Source organism: Notolepis coatsorum (genome assembly GCF_963971535.1).
Source record: "Notolepis coatsorum genome assembly, chromosome: 17".
In the NCBI taxonomy this organism is placed as follows: Eukaryota; Metazoa; Chordata; class Actinopteri; order Aulopiformes; family Paralepididae; genus Notolepis; species Notolepis coatsorum.
This window is the reverse complement of record NC_140181.1, coordinates 54,468,910-54,485,581: the sequence shown is the minus strand read 5'-3', so window position 1 is coordinate 54,485,581 and position 16,672 is coordinate 54,468,910. Positions and strand designations below refer to the sequence as shown.

Below are 16,672 nucleotides of genomic sequence, written 5' to 3'. Positions count from 1 at the left end.
TTTTTCCATAAAAATGATTAATAATTTAAGATCGAGTTTTCTCATAGCCCAGAGTAATCGATAATTGATTACTCACGCCCCCACCCCTACTATGGAGGCCTATTACTACCAGGACTAAATAGGCTAATCCAGCATTATTCAGTGCTATGGAGGCCTATTACTACCAGGAGTAAATAGGCTAATCCAGCATTATTCAGCGCTATGGACACCTATTACTACCAGGAGTAAGTAGGCTAATCCAGTTTAGTCAGGGCTATGGAGGCCTATTACTACCAGGAGTAAATAGGCTAATCCATCTTTACTCAGCACTATTGAGGCCTATTACTACCAGGAGTAAATAGGCTAACCAGCATTATTCAGTGCTATGGAGGCCTATTACTACCAGGAGTAGGCTAATCCAGCATTATTCAGCGCTATGGACACCTATTACTACCAGGAGTAAGTAGGCTAATCCAGCCTTAGTCAGGGCTATGGAGGCCTATTACTACCAGGAGTAAGTAGGCTAATCCATCTTTACTCAGGGCTATGGAAGCCTATTACTACCAGGAGTAAGTAGGTAGGGATGCACCTATCCGATATTGGTATCGGTCGCCGATATCAGTAAAATACCTGGATCGGGTATCGGTAAAAAAAAAGAAAATCGGATTTTTTATTTTTAATAATTAATAAAATAAGAAATAACAATTCAGTACATTTATATCTGTGTTAATTTGTTACATTTAGTTTCACTAAGTTAGGAAAGTAATGTTTTAAGTCAAGCCTGATGTTGCCCTGCACAAAAGAATGATCCCAGTCTCTTCCACACAGTGACAGGGCTTCAGACTAACTTTTTACATTGGTTGCACCAGTGCGCCTAACTTTTTCATTTAGGTGCACCAGCACATAATTTAGGTTCACCCAAAAATTTTCACAGCGCCTCTTGCCGCTGCAATAATACATTTTAAGCGTTTCCGTACTGTTACCTTTTTTGTCAGTTCCCATACACAATAGTAATTTCTTAATATGTTATGTAAATTATTGTACACAGGAATAAAAGGTACAGATAAATGTTTTTTCTTTATTTAAATCACAAACAAGAAATTGTCATAAGACACAGCAGGTCTTAAAGTTCAGACAAATGGCTTTCAAACTAATTGTCTCACAAAATTCCACTGGAGCTTAAACATTTAAATAAGATTGCAATAACCTCAACCTCAACGCTACACACACACACACGCATACACGCGTCGCATACACACAGACAGACCTGCTGGGAGGTGCACCAGTGCGACAAGGGAAAACATCCAGTCGCACTGCGCTGATATTTGGTCGCAAAATGCTCTCTGTTACACAGCCAACAACATTACGATGTTGCAACCTTCATCTATAAAGCAAACAATTATATAAATATTTATATGTAGTTAATAGAGACAAAGGCAGAATTCGACTACATTTTTTATTAAGACATGTTTTTATATGGGTCATATAAATAGACAAACAAAACACTTTGCTTTCATGAAATATTGTAAGCCGTCATTTGAGGCTTTATAAAAGCAGCACAATGAACACATCTGTCAGTGCCGAGTCCGACCTCATCTTAAATAACAAACAGCATTGCTTGTTGAAGTTAACAAAGAGAGGCAGTTGATTTTGCAAAAAAAATAAAATAATAATAATTCATATACATATATATATATATATATTTTTTTTTATAATCGATTAAAATTTTCATATTCGAATCCCATGCCCATCGAACGAAGCTTTGAAGTATTTAAGACAGCCCTACTCACAACCACAGCAGAGGACTCGCGTATTTGTACTGTGAAGAAACACGACAATGACAAATGTGTTGTTTCTGTTTTTCTTTTTGACATACTTGCGGCACACAGAACAAGTTAACAACTTACCACTACAGCCCCCAGTAGCCTAGCCAGTCTCTTGAAACACCACTATCTTCAAACTTCCACTCCTCTCGAGATGTTCTTTTGTTAGGTGAGGTGACGTGTAGCCTATTTATTTATTTAATATTGTATTTATTCATTTTATTATTATTTTATTTGTTGCCATGCAACTGTTTGTTTGAACTTCTGTTAGCCTTTTTTGCGTTGTGCAGGTAGATCGCGCGAGTGAACTTTTTTTTTTTGCCTTTTGACGCTACACAAATTGATGGGTATTTATCGGCGACTGCTATCGGCACATTTGAGCTTATCGGCCGATAGGCCGATAGCAGTCAACAAGGCACTTATCGGCCGATACCGATACCCGACCGATATATCGGTGCACCCCTAACTGTGACTCGTGACTGGAGTCTAGTTCTGCTAGCACACATAGCCTACTGTGTACAGACGGTTTCAAAATGTATTTTAAATTAGAAAGCAAACAAAATAAATGGACAAGAGAAAAATAAATCTGAATTTGGTCAGTATTGTCATTTGGACAAGCAAAGCCATTACTTTAAGTTGCAGGCAAGAAAGACAAGTCTGTCCACTGTCTCTGGTTTTAAAACTGCCCTGTTGCAGGTAAAAAAAAAATAAAAAATAAAAAAAAAAAAAAAAAAACGATTTTTCGATTCTTTTATTTCGATATTCGATATCGATTATTAAAATATATCGCGATATTTATCGTTATCGTTATATCGCCCAGCCCTATGTCATGCTATTTCCACTACAGTAGGCCTGACGTTACTCTGTATCTCATCTAATTTAGCAGCTCATATATATATATATATTTTTTTTTATAATCGATTAAAATTTTCATATTCGAATCCCATGCCCATCGAACGAAGCTTTGAAGTATTTAAGACAGCCCTACTCACAACCACAGCAGAGGACTCGCGTATTTGTACTGTGAAGAAACATGACAAATGTGTTGTTTCTGTTTTTCTTTTTGACATACTTGCGGCACACAGAACAAGTTAACAACTTACCACTACAGCCCCCAGTAGCCTAGCCAGTCTCTTGAAACACCACTATCTTCAAACTTCCACTCCTCTCGAGATGTTCTTTTGTTAGGTGAGGTGACGTGTAGCCTATTTATTTATTTAATATTGTATTTATTCATTTTATTATTATTTTATTTGTTGCCATGCAACTGTTTGTTTGAACTTCTGTTAGCCTTTTTTGCTGTAAAACAAATTGTTTTAATAATTCTTATCTTACATTTGTTGATTATAAAAAGTCTATAATTCAGACACATTTAAAACATTGCTGTTACAATAATATTTATTTATATAAAGTTATATAAAAGAATAATAAAGCAATGTCGATTCTGTTCTTAATTAATTGTCTTTTTCTTGCAAAATAATCAAAAAGAACTGATGAGAGTATCGATAAAGTACCGAACCGTTAAGCAGTATCGATAAAATCCTCGATACCCATCCCTAGTGTCACTGTATCAATATAAAATCGGCATGCAAAATATTGCGATATATATTGATTTCTTCCCCCACCCCCTACTAACTAGCCGGAGCTAGTATGAGGAACAGCATGGGTTGTGGCAAGAAAGGACTCTACTAATCAACATAATCAAATAATGATGTAAATAGAAAATAGGCTTCCAAAAATCGGAACTATCCCTTTAAAATGTGAAAACCTCTCGTTCTCTCTCTCTCCACCTCTTCTCTTTGTCGACCCAGCTGTGATCATTCTTATCAGATAATGATAATCTTCCAGGCTATGATGATATTTTATGGTTTTCTAGTTGTTTCCGCCTCCTACCCTGGTTTCCTCTGGCGCTCTCATTGCCTATTGCTCATCACCGTTCTCTGGTCATCATACTATCGCTCACACTTACAAGAGCATTGCTGATTTTGTCCCGATGATTTCAAACATGCTTAAAGGAACACGCCGACTTTTTGGGAAATTAGCTTATTTGCCATTTACCCTGGAGTTAGACAAGCAGATATACATACCCTTTTCTGTGCATGCATTAGTGTAGCGTCCCTGGGTGAGTGATGGATGGACTCCTTTACTGGTGTTTCATGAAGGTTTATTTTCAATTCACAACGTAATGCTGAAGTGAAAAGACAAAGAAAAGATACTCGGACATTATATATACAGTTACATTAGATATACATATGCCACATTCACATTGTTCAATAAAGCTTAACATAACACTTGACACAAATGGCACACTTAAAATAAATTCCCTACCTACCCATGGCCTTAACTGACAACCAACAGGAACCAACAATTTTTTTCTTTTATGCCTTACTGTCTTTTCCAGAGTAGATGGATACCAATTTCCTCTCTGCATTCAGTAGAAAGATAGCCTAGCTTAGCACAAATGAATGAAAGCGGATATAGTTCCAGCTAGTCTAGCTGTTGACCAAAAACCTCCCAGAGGTTTAAGCTAGGTTAGTGGTCTGTATCTGCTTCCATTCATTTGTGCTAACTTGCAACTGGATAGCTTTCTACTGAACGACTGAATGAGAAGAAATTGGTATCTATTTTCTTGTCTGAATCTGGAGAAGACGGTAAGCGCATTCCCCATAATGTTGGCGTGTTCCTTAAGATATTATACCCTGAATCAAGTGTCATTCATTCTCAAACTGGAAGCGTGTTCTTGTACACCTCCTTATAAGGCGAGGGCCATGTGCAAAACATAAGCGAGAGGCTCCCCCTGTATTAAACAGGTAGCGAGGAAACGATTTGCAACTGATCAAAATTAGATTAGATTAAAATGTATTGTCATTAGGGATGCCCCGATCGATCGGCCACCGATCGTTATCGGCCGATAATCAGTATAAATATGCGATCGGTGATCGGTGATGATGCTTTATTTTCACCGATCATCAAACCCGATCTCACTCGCTGCCGCTGAGTTCTGTCTCAGACACCGGTGGTGCAGCGTCTGCTCATTCCGCCAGCCCCTCCTGTACGCATGTAAACACGGGTCTAGTCTAGTGAGACACGGGACACGGGAGGACGGCGTCTCCTTGAGCTAACGTTACAAAATGACCCAGTCAACTATTCACTTTTAGTTTAATACATGATGAGGCATTGTCTAACCGAACGGTATCTAGCCGGCCAGCTACAGATAGCTCCTGACATCAACAAACGCTCCAGCAAGTATAGTAGGTATGTATGATACCTGTTCGCTGTTAGCTGTTAGCTCACGTTAGCGCAAGTTAGTTCACTGTTAAAAACGAAATGTCCCATTGAACTAAATAATTCACTGATGCGTTGTATTAACGTTATATATCCGACTAGCAGTAGCTACAGATAGCTCCTGATATCAATGTCTTATAACACTGATTCGATGCGTATTCGAGCTGAGGGCTTGCTGAGCACAGTTAAGTAACGTTATACCAATAGGGTCCAGGTGCAGCGCCGGAGAATCCTGGCCGTAGCTCGAGGCTACTCGAGTATAGGTCCAGCTGCAGCTCCGGAGAATCCTGGCCGTAGCTGGAGGCTACTAGAGTACACACAGACAGTGGAGCTTGTTGCGTGGTGGCGATGTCTCGCAGATAATACAAGTACAAGTCTAATTATATAATATATATATTTTTATAAAAAAAAAAAAAATTATATAAAATAAATTTAAATTTCTTTTAATCAAAAACGATCGGTATCGGATCGGTATCGGCCGATATGGCTCACGACGATCGGTGACCGGTATCGGTGGCAAAAAACGTGATCGGGGCATCCCTAATTGTCATCATACAGCAGCACACTATAGCTATAGTGGAATAGACTGTATAAATATTCCGAAAAGGTCTTAAGTGGAGCTACGATGAACTTTTGTCCTAAGTCCGTTGGTGAATGAGACCCAATGAGTGTAAGATGAACCTTTTGCCCAGTTCTACTACTCACCATCTGTTTTCAGTGTTAAATCAATGTTTCTTCTTCTCTTCACTGTCTTGCATGTAGTAAACGTATTGGGAGCGGTGGACCACACCTACAGAAGAAGTGGGGATTCCTAGCTCCGCCCCTTAATTCCCTTCTGCTCACCTGCGATGACATCACAGCAGCAGCCCCTCCCCAATGCCAACGTCAGCCCTCCCCAGCTCGCCCCGCACAACTCCTCCGCTCACCACCAGGCCCGGCCTCACATCCAGCCCAACCAACTGGACTCGACCCAGAGCAGCGCTGTGGCGGCAGTCCACCACAGAGCTCTAATGGCCGGGGCGGGCTCCTCCGCCGTGGGGACCTCCGGTGCGGTAGCGGGCAACAGGAACGCCGGCGCCGCCTCTTGCCCCAGCTCCGCCCCGTCCAGGAGGCCCTCGTCGGGGCGTTTCGAACCCTGGCCGGAGGAGGCGGTGGACAGCTCGTATGGGCTGTACTCGCTGCACCGCATGTTTGATATCGTCGGAGCCCAGCTCACCCACCGGGACGTCCGGGTGCTGTCGTTCCTGTTCGTGGACGTCATCGATGAGTACGAGCGAGGCGGCATCAGGAGTGGGAGGGACTTCCTGTTGGCGCTGGAGCGACAGGGTCGCTGCGACGAGACCAACTTCAGACACGTGCTGCAGCTGCTACGCATAATCACCCGCCACGACCTCCTGCCCTACGTTACGCTCAGGAAGAGGCAGACTGGTGGGTAGACTGAAGCTGTCAAAATGTGCCTGTGTTACATGACGTGCCTGTGTTACATGACGTGCCTGTGTTACTTGACGTGCCTGTTACATGACGTGACTGTGTTACTTGACGTGCCTGTGTTACTTGACGTGCCTGTGTTACTTGACGTGCCTGTTACTTGACGTGCCTGTTACTTGACGTGACTGTGTTACTTGACGTGCCTGTGTTACTTGACGTGCCTGTTACTTGACGTGCCTGTGTTACTTGACGTGCCTGTGTTACTTGACGTGCCTGTGTTACTTGACGTGCCTGTGTTATCTGACGTGCCTGTGTTACTTGACGTGCCTGTGTTACTTGACGTGCCTGTGTTATCTGACGTGCCTGTGTTACTTGACGTGCCTGTGTTACTTGACGTGCCTGTGTTACTTGACGTGCCTGTGTTACTTGACGTGCCTGTGTTATCTGACGTGCCTGTGTTACTTGACGTGCCTGTGTTACTTGACGTGCCTGTTACTTGTAGGGTTGGGCACCGAAAACCGGTTCTAATTAGGAACCGGTTCCTAACTTCCGGTATCTGCATTTCGATTCTTAAAAAATAAAAATAAAAAATTACTTTGTTAATTAATACCCTAGTTACAGTACAGCAACCAAATTAAACTGTATCAAGTCAACTGAAAATGTGAATAGTATGATTTTTTTTTTTTTTTTTTCAAAAAAATAAAAAAATCTCCTGCGAAATAAGCTGTGACCTGCACCTCAAAGAATCGGAATCGAGAATCGTTCAGAACAGGAATCGATATGGAGAATCGGAACCGGAATCGTTCAAATCCAAATGATGCCCAACCCTAGTTACTTGACATGCCTGTGTTACTTGACGTGCCTGTGTTACATGACGTGCCTGTGTTACTTGACGTGCCTGTGTTACTTGACGTGCCTGTGTTACTTGACATGCCTGCCTTATTTGACGTGTCTGTGTTATTTGTCAGTGTGCCCAGACCCCGTTGACAAGTACTTAGAGGAGACGTCAGTGCGCTACGTGTCCCCAAGAGGAGCAGCCCAGAGCAACGAGGCTACACCTCAACGGAGGACAGGTGTGTGTGTGTCCGTGTGCAGGAGTGAACAATTTGGTAGTCTGGGATGTTCATATTTTCTGTCATGGTTGTCAGATATTTTACACATCGAAGCCAGGTGGCCTACCAGGCTCACTCTCCATACACTTTGAAAGCATTTGATCAAATCTAAAAATCTAATATATAATCTGCTTATCAGATCCAAATCCTTTCAAGTCCTTTTATTGAATATTTTTAGCGTAATTATTTTGGTAAAGAATGGTTATTACATTTATTACACTCACAGTAACGCAATATTATTAATATTGTGAGTAATACAAAATAATCAGCAAATGTAATTTCTATTTCCACTCACCTTAGGCCCCCAGCCGGTGATTTGCTGCTCCCCTTCGGGGCCCCAGGTTGGACCTCCCAGGACAAAGCCCACCCCGCCTGCACCCAGCCGTAAGAGGAAGAGAAGCCACACCACAACAGACTGCAGAGAGAAACAGACCTGTGGTAAATTTTTTTAATAAAAAACACAACTTGCAGGGGAAGATTTAGGGGGGAAAACTAGGGATGTCCCGAATTTACCCCCGATCCGAGTCATTTAATATAGAGTATCTGCCCGATATTTGTGTTTTCCTAGCTTGGTAAGTGATTAGTTCTGCTTAAAGAAAAAAATAGCCACTACGTCACAGCTTGCTCTTAAATCATTCAGCGCCAGCGTGCATCTCCATCACTGCTGTCAATGGGCCACGCTTTAAAAGATAGGCATTTTCACGGTGCGTCACGGTGTTTGCAGAGCTATATCTATATTCTATATTATAGCTATGGAGACAATACTATGGCTCATTTGACAGTCACTATCTCTCGTCCAACATGTAAAAAATAGTTACATTTTTCATGTATACGTTCGCGTGTTATCCCGTGGTGAATATTGTATAGTTTCAGAGTGATCCGGGCTAATTCCTGGAAGTTATGGAAAGCTATGTGCATTTTGCGAAAGTCGTTCGCGTTGCTCGCCTGGACACGATACTATTTCCAAATCAAAGGTATATAATGGGTATTATGTTTCATCATGAAGGCATCAAAGGGGGGTGGGGGGGTCGTTTTGTGATGCTCTGATCGTCGGCAACGGCATACGTTTTGGATTACGTGACATATGATCGTTGCGATCGATGTGAAATCATTGTAGGATTAAAGTAGGATTGATGTCATATAGTCCTTTGCTAGGAGGTATTCCAAAATGAATATTCCAATTGTCTGATCGCGATTTCCAGTATTGATGTCCATCGGGTCCCTGACATGAAATGGGACAAACTATGCATCAAGTGTGCTGGATGCGTTCCAAGTGGCTCGCATGAAGCCTTTTACTTGCCCGGGTACCATTTCTCTGCCCGGACCATATAAAATGTAACAGTGTGAAAGGTTTCAAAGGGTACTGCCACCTAGCAGGATTCGGCCGGCATTGCATTCTCGAGGTCTCAGAATGAGTCCCAATGATCACAGAGGTCCGTGAGACTGTATAGAATATTAGAAGCGAATCAAATAAAAAAGAGAAAAAACAATGAAAACCCGACTTTTCTCAGGTTTTGGCGCTCAACCGCTGGTGAGATAACCCGACTTTTTTCGTGATTGGCGCAGAATGAGTTAATGGTTTTCATTTATTATTGGCTATTATTTATTTATTTAAAAAACTGAATTTGATCAAGCTTAACACATTCCTGGCCAACCACGTACATATATACGTTATTGGGAGCCAGCGGTTGACGGCCAAAAACGTATATATACGCTTTTGACTCGTTTTTTTCTTTTATTCACTTTTAATACCCTATTCAATGTCAGGGAACTGTATTTTGCCTGGAAAAGGCATATTGGGACTCTGAAGGTGCAGTACCGGCCAGATCCTGCTAGTGGCGCTGTATCGAGAATGCAGTAATCCCTGTTCCAGACCGGGTGCCACACTGAAAACGCTCCGGGCGCTCTTTTCTACTAACCTGAACCTAGGGCTTCACCCGATCGCATTGAATAGTTTTCGGGACCCCCGATTCATTATGCTGTGGTGGGTTATGTCGTGGGCCAAATGGACATAATATGATCTACCAGATGGCAATCAAATAATTGGAATATCTTTTTTGGAATCCCACCGGCCACAGGTAAGGACAATTTAACGTCAATTTCAGCTTGATCGTGCAAGGATTTCATAGCCATCCCCCTGATCAGCGTATATTGTGGTAATAACGAATGCCGTTATTGGCAATCAATTCATCTGAAACTATTCATGATGAAACATAATACCTATCATATGCATTTGATTTTTTTATTGTAGCGTGTGTAGGGACAAAACGCCAATGGATTTGGTATAATACACGTCGCGGCTTATAAATAGCCTCACAGGAATTAGCCCCGATCATTCCGAAATAACACTCATATTCACCACGGTATAAAACGGGAACGTATGGATGGAAATGGAAGAACGGAAGGTTCTTACTGTCAAATGACCATGATATTGTATCCATAGCTATAATATAAAATATAGATTTAGTTCTACAAACAACGTGATGCACAATGAAAGTGTGTAATGGAAAGCTGGAGTAGCTATAGCTAGATGGGGAATTCCAATGGCCGTGAATGTGTTAATATAGCCAATACCGATCAATTCAGATATGCCATGATCGGCTCCAATCTGATCGGGGCATCCCTAGTAAAGACTTTAAAGAATAAGTCCTATATATTATTTTCCCTCATGTGATAATACGTCTAGTAGGGATGCACCGATCCGATATTGGTATCGGCCGCCGATATCAGTAAAATAGCTGGAACGGGTATAAAAAAAAAATATATATATACCGTACTTTTCGCACTATAAGCCGCACCTGACTATAAGCCGCAGCAGCTAAATTGAATGATGTGTACATAAATATAAGCCGCACTGGACTATAAGCCGCATGTGTTTTAATGTTTAATTACCATATGTAAGGAGTGGAGCCTGAGGCTTAATTTGACTCAACACGGGAAACCTCACCCGGCCCGGACACGGAAAGGATTGACAGATTGATTGCTCTTTCTAGATTCTGTGAGTGGTGGTGCATGGCCGTTCTTATATTGAGCTTTAAGTTCCCACCTCTACAGAGAATGACTCCCATTGGGACACAATACTGTCGGACAAATAACATTAACTCATTTACAAGTTGTATTAAGTTTAGCAAATAAGGGAACAGATAAATAACATTTCAATGCAGTAAAAAAAGCAATATTTCGATTTTCGGGTTTTGTCCACATATAAGCCGCACCGGTTACATAAGCCGCAGGGTCGAAAAATGGGGAAAAAAGCCGCGGCTTATAGTCCGAAAAGTACGGTATATCTGATATCTATTTGTTACATTTAGTTTCACTAAGTTAGGAAAGTCATGTTTTAAGTCAAGCCTGATGTTGCCTTGCACAAAAGAATGATCCCAGTCTCTTCCACACAGTGACGGTGAGGCATACAGTTTATTAATTGATTGAATGAAGTTTATTTTCAGTCTTTGTTTACAACAAATCAAAAACACACTTGTGATCCTTTACAATTCTTAAAAACAAAATATATTTTAATATAAAAAAAATAAAACGTGGATAAATATTTGAAAAAATTTTGGAGAGAAAAATTGGAAATCGGATCGGTATCGGCCGATACCCAAACCCAGGTATCGGTATCGGGACTGAAAAAGTCGGATCGGTGCATCCCTAACGTCTAGTAGTTATTTCGTGTGATACATAGATATTAGGGGTGCACGATATTGATTTTTTTATATCGATACCGATAACTTTCTGCTCCTCAAGGTCGATACCGATAACCGATATATATATTTATTGTATTATACATTTTTTTTATGTATATTCCTGTAGTTTTGACCTAACCAGATTTATCATGACATGAGCGTTACTACTATGAACAAAACAAAGCCAAGAGAACAGTTTTGACTCTTCAAATAAAGTGACTATATTTATTTTTCCAAATAAATATAATTTGAGTCAATCACAAAATTCACAATCCGTCAATGTCATTAACAATGTGTTTCCCTGAACAATGAGTGAACTAAAAACCAACAGGTATTGTGCTTTGTCAGTAGGGGATACCGTTCACATTTGAACCGATACGGTACCGGTACCTGTGAATCGATACCGGTACCCAACGGTAGCTTTTTTCTGTACTTTAGTCTCTAAAAATGTAATCTACCTACCTCAGTGGTAAAAAATAAAATAAAAATATACAAACTCCGAATAACCACATTTTTGACCGTTTTCGGCTTGCCATTGCCCCGACTGCTTTGTTGTTGAATCAAGTCAAATCCTAAGTAAGCATATATTGTGCGTGTGAACGTTGACATGAAAATAAAAAAGTGTAAAAAAAAATAAAAATAAAAAAATTTATCAGAGCTATCAATACTTTTATCGGGATGACGTCATAATTGCTGATATCGGCCCGATAATTATCGTGCATCCCTAATAGATATAGAAGATGACTAGATAGGTAATGCGCTTCTTCAGTGGATTCAAGCATTTAACTTGAGGTAATACGCTTCTTCAGTGGATTCAAACATCTAACTTGAGGTAATAAGCTTCTTCAGTGGATTCAAACATCTAACTTAAGGTAATAAGCTTCTTCGGTGCATTCAAGCATCTAACTTGAGGTAATAAGCTTCAGTGGATTCAAGCATCTAACTTGAGGTAATAAGATTCTTCAGTGGATTCAAGCATCTAACTTGAGGTAATAATCTTCAGTGGATTCAAACATCTAACTTGAGGTAATAAGCTTCTTCAGTGCATTCAAGTAGGGGTGGACGGTATAAACGGTATGAATTTGCACTACGGTATGGATTTTGACTATACCTTCATACCTTGTGACCGGTAGACTAGAGCAGCTAGTCACAGCAGTAGCAATGACGTTAAAGTTACTTGACGATTCACTCGACGTTTGCAGTGGTCGTTGCATAGTGTTTAATTGTACGGAGTTTTTCTCCACTTGCTCACGGACCTTGCCATATAGTTTTGGCATTTCAATTTGGCTAAGGAGTCTGAGGAGACTTGCTTTACTGCAGCAACGGGCTAACGTTAGCCGCTAAGCTAACGTTCTAACGTGACTCCGCAGTACCCGTTCCATTAGTGAGGAAAGGGGGGGGGGGTTATATTAATGAGGCTTGAGGTTCAAAGATAACTTCACATTTATTGACTTCGTTTCTTTATATCGCTTTGTCCATCGAACTGCTCCCGTTTCCAACTCTGTGTTGACAATGACATCCTGGTGTGACATCATCAACTACGGCAACTTAGGACGCTCAAACCTCAAACTCAAACCTATTACATCACACTCTCTCGCTCTACTGATTGATTGATTGATTGATTGGACATACGTTGTCAAACATGTACACTAAAGTTAAGTTATGGAGGAGTTGTATTGTGTTTGAGTTGTTTGAGGGAAAGAAACTTCCTGTCCTGCTGTAGTTTTTATTTTGACTTTGTGCAGCTTGATTTGATTGTATTTCATGAAAAAAGTGTTTTTCAGAGATAAAAGTTACTTGAGAAAAGGCTTTGCATTTTTCTATTGCAATTTTGCACAATAAATGTTCTTAAAATACCTCTGTACTATGTGAAATATGTCCTAGTAATACAAGAGTACAGTAATAATAGCTGCCATACCAGTGTTTTACCCCTTCAGAAGCATTTATATAGACATTTTAAGATAAATGAATATACCGTAATATATACCGTTACGTCTATGCTTCAAATTATACCGTGATATACATTTTAGACCATACCGTCCAGCCCTACATTCAAGCATCTAACCTGAGGTAATAAGCTTCTTCAGTGGATTCAAGCATCTAACTTGAGGTAATACGCTTCTTCAGTGGATTCAAGCATCTAACTTGATGTAATAAGCTTCTTCAGTGGATTAAAGCATCTAACTTGAGGTAATAAGCTTCTTCAGTGGATTAAAGCACCTAACTTGCTGGGGGATCCGATGACACTTGTTGCTGTGTGGATGCCGTCCTTGGCTTTAGGACACAGTCAGTGGGCTGATGACTGTGGAATAAAATGATGTTTCTGCTTTGTTGTGGGAAGAAGTAAAGCAACTATCTTGCAGTCGGATAGCTTTCTACTGAGTGGAAATAGAAATTACATCCACCTGTAGGTTTCAGAGAGTTGATGAAGGGAAGACCAAGTTAACCCAGATCAGAACTGAGGACGAGTTATAATTCACATTTGAACCTCTTAACACATTGGGCGCCAAAGACTAGTTAACTCGTTTTTGGCCGCCATGCGGTGAGCGCCAAAGACGAGTAAACTTGTTTTTAGATCCTTTTTTCTTTTATTCGATTTTTTTATTCATTACAGGTTTACAGACCTCAGTGTTACCATAGGAAATCATTCTGAGATCCCTAGAGTGCAATACCGGCCACATCCTGCTAGGTGGCAGTATCGCCCACCCTTTGAAACCTTATTTCACACTGTGTGTCACATCTAATTTCGTCCGGGTGGATAATTTAGACCAAGCCAAGTAAATCGCTTCATCCGATCACTTTGAAACGCGTTCAGCACATTTGAGGCATATCTTGTGCCAGGGACCAGATGGACATCAATACTGGAAATCGCGATCAGACAATTGGAATATTCTTTTTGGATTAACCCCGATTAAAGGTAAGGACTATCTTGACGTCAATTCCACCTTGATCCTACAATGATTTCATATCGATCCAGCTGATCAGTGTGTGTGGTGTTCAAAACGAATGCGATCAGATCATAAAAATAATTACCCTTTGATGCATTCATGATAAAAACATAATACCTGTTATATACATTTGATTTGGAAATAGTAGCATGTCCAGGCGAGAAACGCCAACGACTTTAGCAAAATTCACATAGCGCCCTATAACTCAGCTTTTCAGGAATTAGCCCGGATCACTCTGAAACTATACAATATTCACCGAGATAACGCGCAAACGTATACATGGAAAAATTAAGTCTTTTTTGCATGTTCGACGGGAAATAGTGACTGTCAAATGACCATAATATTGTCTCCATAGCTAGAATATAGATTAGGGATGGGCATTTTAAATAAAAATCTAGATCGATTGATCGCATGCTATACTCGAGTGATCGTGTATTACTCGTAAAGGTAAAAAAAATAAAAATAATAATTATTATATTTTGGAATATTATTATTATTATTTTTTTTAAACTTTATTTTGTTCATTCACGTATATGTTTAACACTTTAAGGACCAGCCATGAGTTTATACGTGTTACGGTGCCATGCGTTGTGGACCAGAGCCACGAGTTAACTCGTGGCAAGTTGTTATTGTTTTATTCCATATTAACCGCCGTACGACGTCTTTCCTCGCCATGCTCATTCTGCCAAAGACGCCGTACCAAGTCTTTGATATCAATATTTCAAAAATCTGTGATCGAAATCATATTTCTCCCCCGGAGACTTGAGATCTACTGTTGAGCCCCTCTCAACTCTCCAACGGTTCAAGAGCGCCATCTGGTGGCCGATCGGCGGATCGCCCAGGGCGGAAACAGGAAATGAAAGCTGGTGCTCATTTCAATTCGGTCCGATCACTCGGTAATAGTCTCAGGACTCGAGCTGATCACAACGGATAGCAATCCGTTACCAATAACTCGATAAACAACATGATTTGGACGTATATACTATTATACAACCTGGAAATGGATCGAATATTTCTACATCCCATAATAGGAATATTTCTGTTCCACGCTCATTGCCCAACGGCGCGAGGAAGCTACGGTAAGATTCAATGTTATTTTTCAAAGTGTTCGATACTAACTGCTCTAATGATCATATCACCCACACTAGATGAATCATCTAACGTTGGCCACGGAATTATAAACGACCCCCCCCCCATCCGGTCATCATCAGATCATACGTAGTAACTTCTAGAAGTACGTCCATTTGAAATTTTTTATCTCTCGCATATTCCTATCAAACTGTATTTCATCATCAATATAATGCATTTGGAGCTATAAATCACGTTCTGGAGAAAGCTGCAGAAAACGATAAAAACATACTTATACTTTAGACCGTATTTTAGTATGAATATGTGAATGAAAAAGTATAACGTTGCTACACCCTGAACAATAGATATAGGACGTTGAATGGGCCATAGTAATGTCAATTTAGCAATACAATTTAAAAAGTTATAGCCCTGCAAAGAAGGGGAACTTCTCCATGTTAAATAGGGCTGGCGAAGGATGGTAAATTATGAATTTAACCCTGGTGATCAAAGTGTTAATAACCGTATTAACGTCCCCGATCGACTCTGGGGACCTACCCGCATATTTGATTTCGGCAACATGCAATACCGGCCAGATCCTCTTATGGGCGCCATCGCTCCACTGCAGTATCATTGAGGCCGATTGGGAAAAAAAACAATTTTTACTGTCTGTGGGCGTTTCATTTGAGCCTGGATCCCAAACGAACATCATCCATCTTTGATCACGTTTGGAAGCGCAGATTTCAGCCTGGAATAATGGGATTTATGATCAGCCAATGGACATATCGATATACCAGATGCCAATGTATTATGACGAAATGCTGCCGGCGATCTCATGGGCTGACGGTAGGATACTATTCACCCAAATTACAGCCGGATTGGAGCTTGTTTTAAAACGCAACGTGATCGATCAGTGAAAATGGCTACTTGAACACACACTGTATTGCTAATCAATAATAGTAATCGGCGTCCCCCGCCGCCCCCATTTCATCCATAGATGCTCTGTAATAGTCTGGATGCTACGCAGTTTGTTTTATTTCATTCGTATATATACAACAGAAATGGCGTTTGATATAACGTGACTAGCCTTTAGCCTATTATCTAGCTCCCCAGAAAAAAGACGAGGCGAAAACTGCAATAAACCTTATATTCACGGCGCTATAAAATGACAACCAACCGATGGATTATTTTCTTTAAGCCATTATGAAGGCACGGTTTATGCACTCAAGTGACTATGAGAATGGACAGATAGCAATACTATAAAGTATATATATAGCTGTTAGAAAGTACATCGGTTTGTTGACAAAGCTTGGTCCTCTGGACTATAAATCGCCGTGGGACTTTGGTCG

At 40.6% G+C, this 16,672-nt stretch overlaps 1 protein-coding gene across 1 annotated transcript in view; it reads left to right on the top strand.

Annotated features, from left to right (window-relative positions):
* Nucleotides 1-16,672, top strand: part of dedd (death effector domain containing) — a 50,604-nt gene that overhangs the window by 20,845 nt on the left and 13,087 nt on the right. The window contains exons 2-4 of the mRNA XM_084333740.1: nt 5,850-6,515; nt 7,484-7,588; nt 7,928-8,065. Coding sequence (XP_084189866.1) covers nt 5,936-6,515; nt 7,484-7,588; nt 7,928-8,065 — 823 coding nt within the window. The 5' untranslated portion in view covers nt 5,850-5,935. The remainder of the gene's footprint in view (nt 1-5,849; nt 6,516-7,483; nt 7,589-7,927; nt 8,066-16,672) is intronic.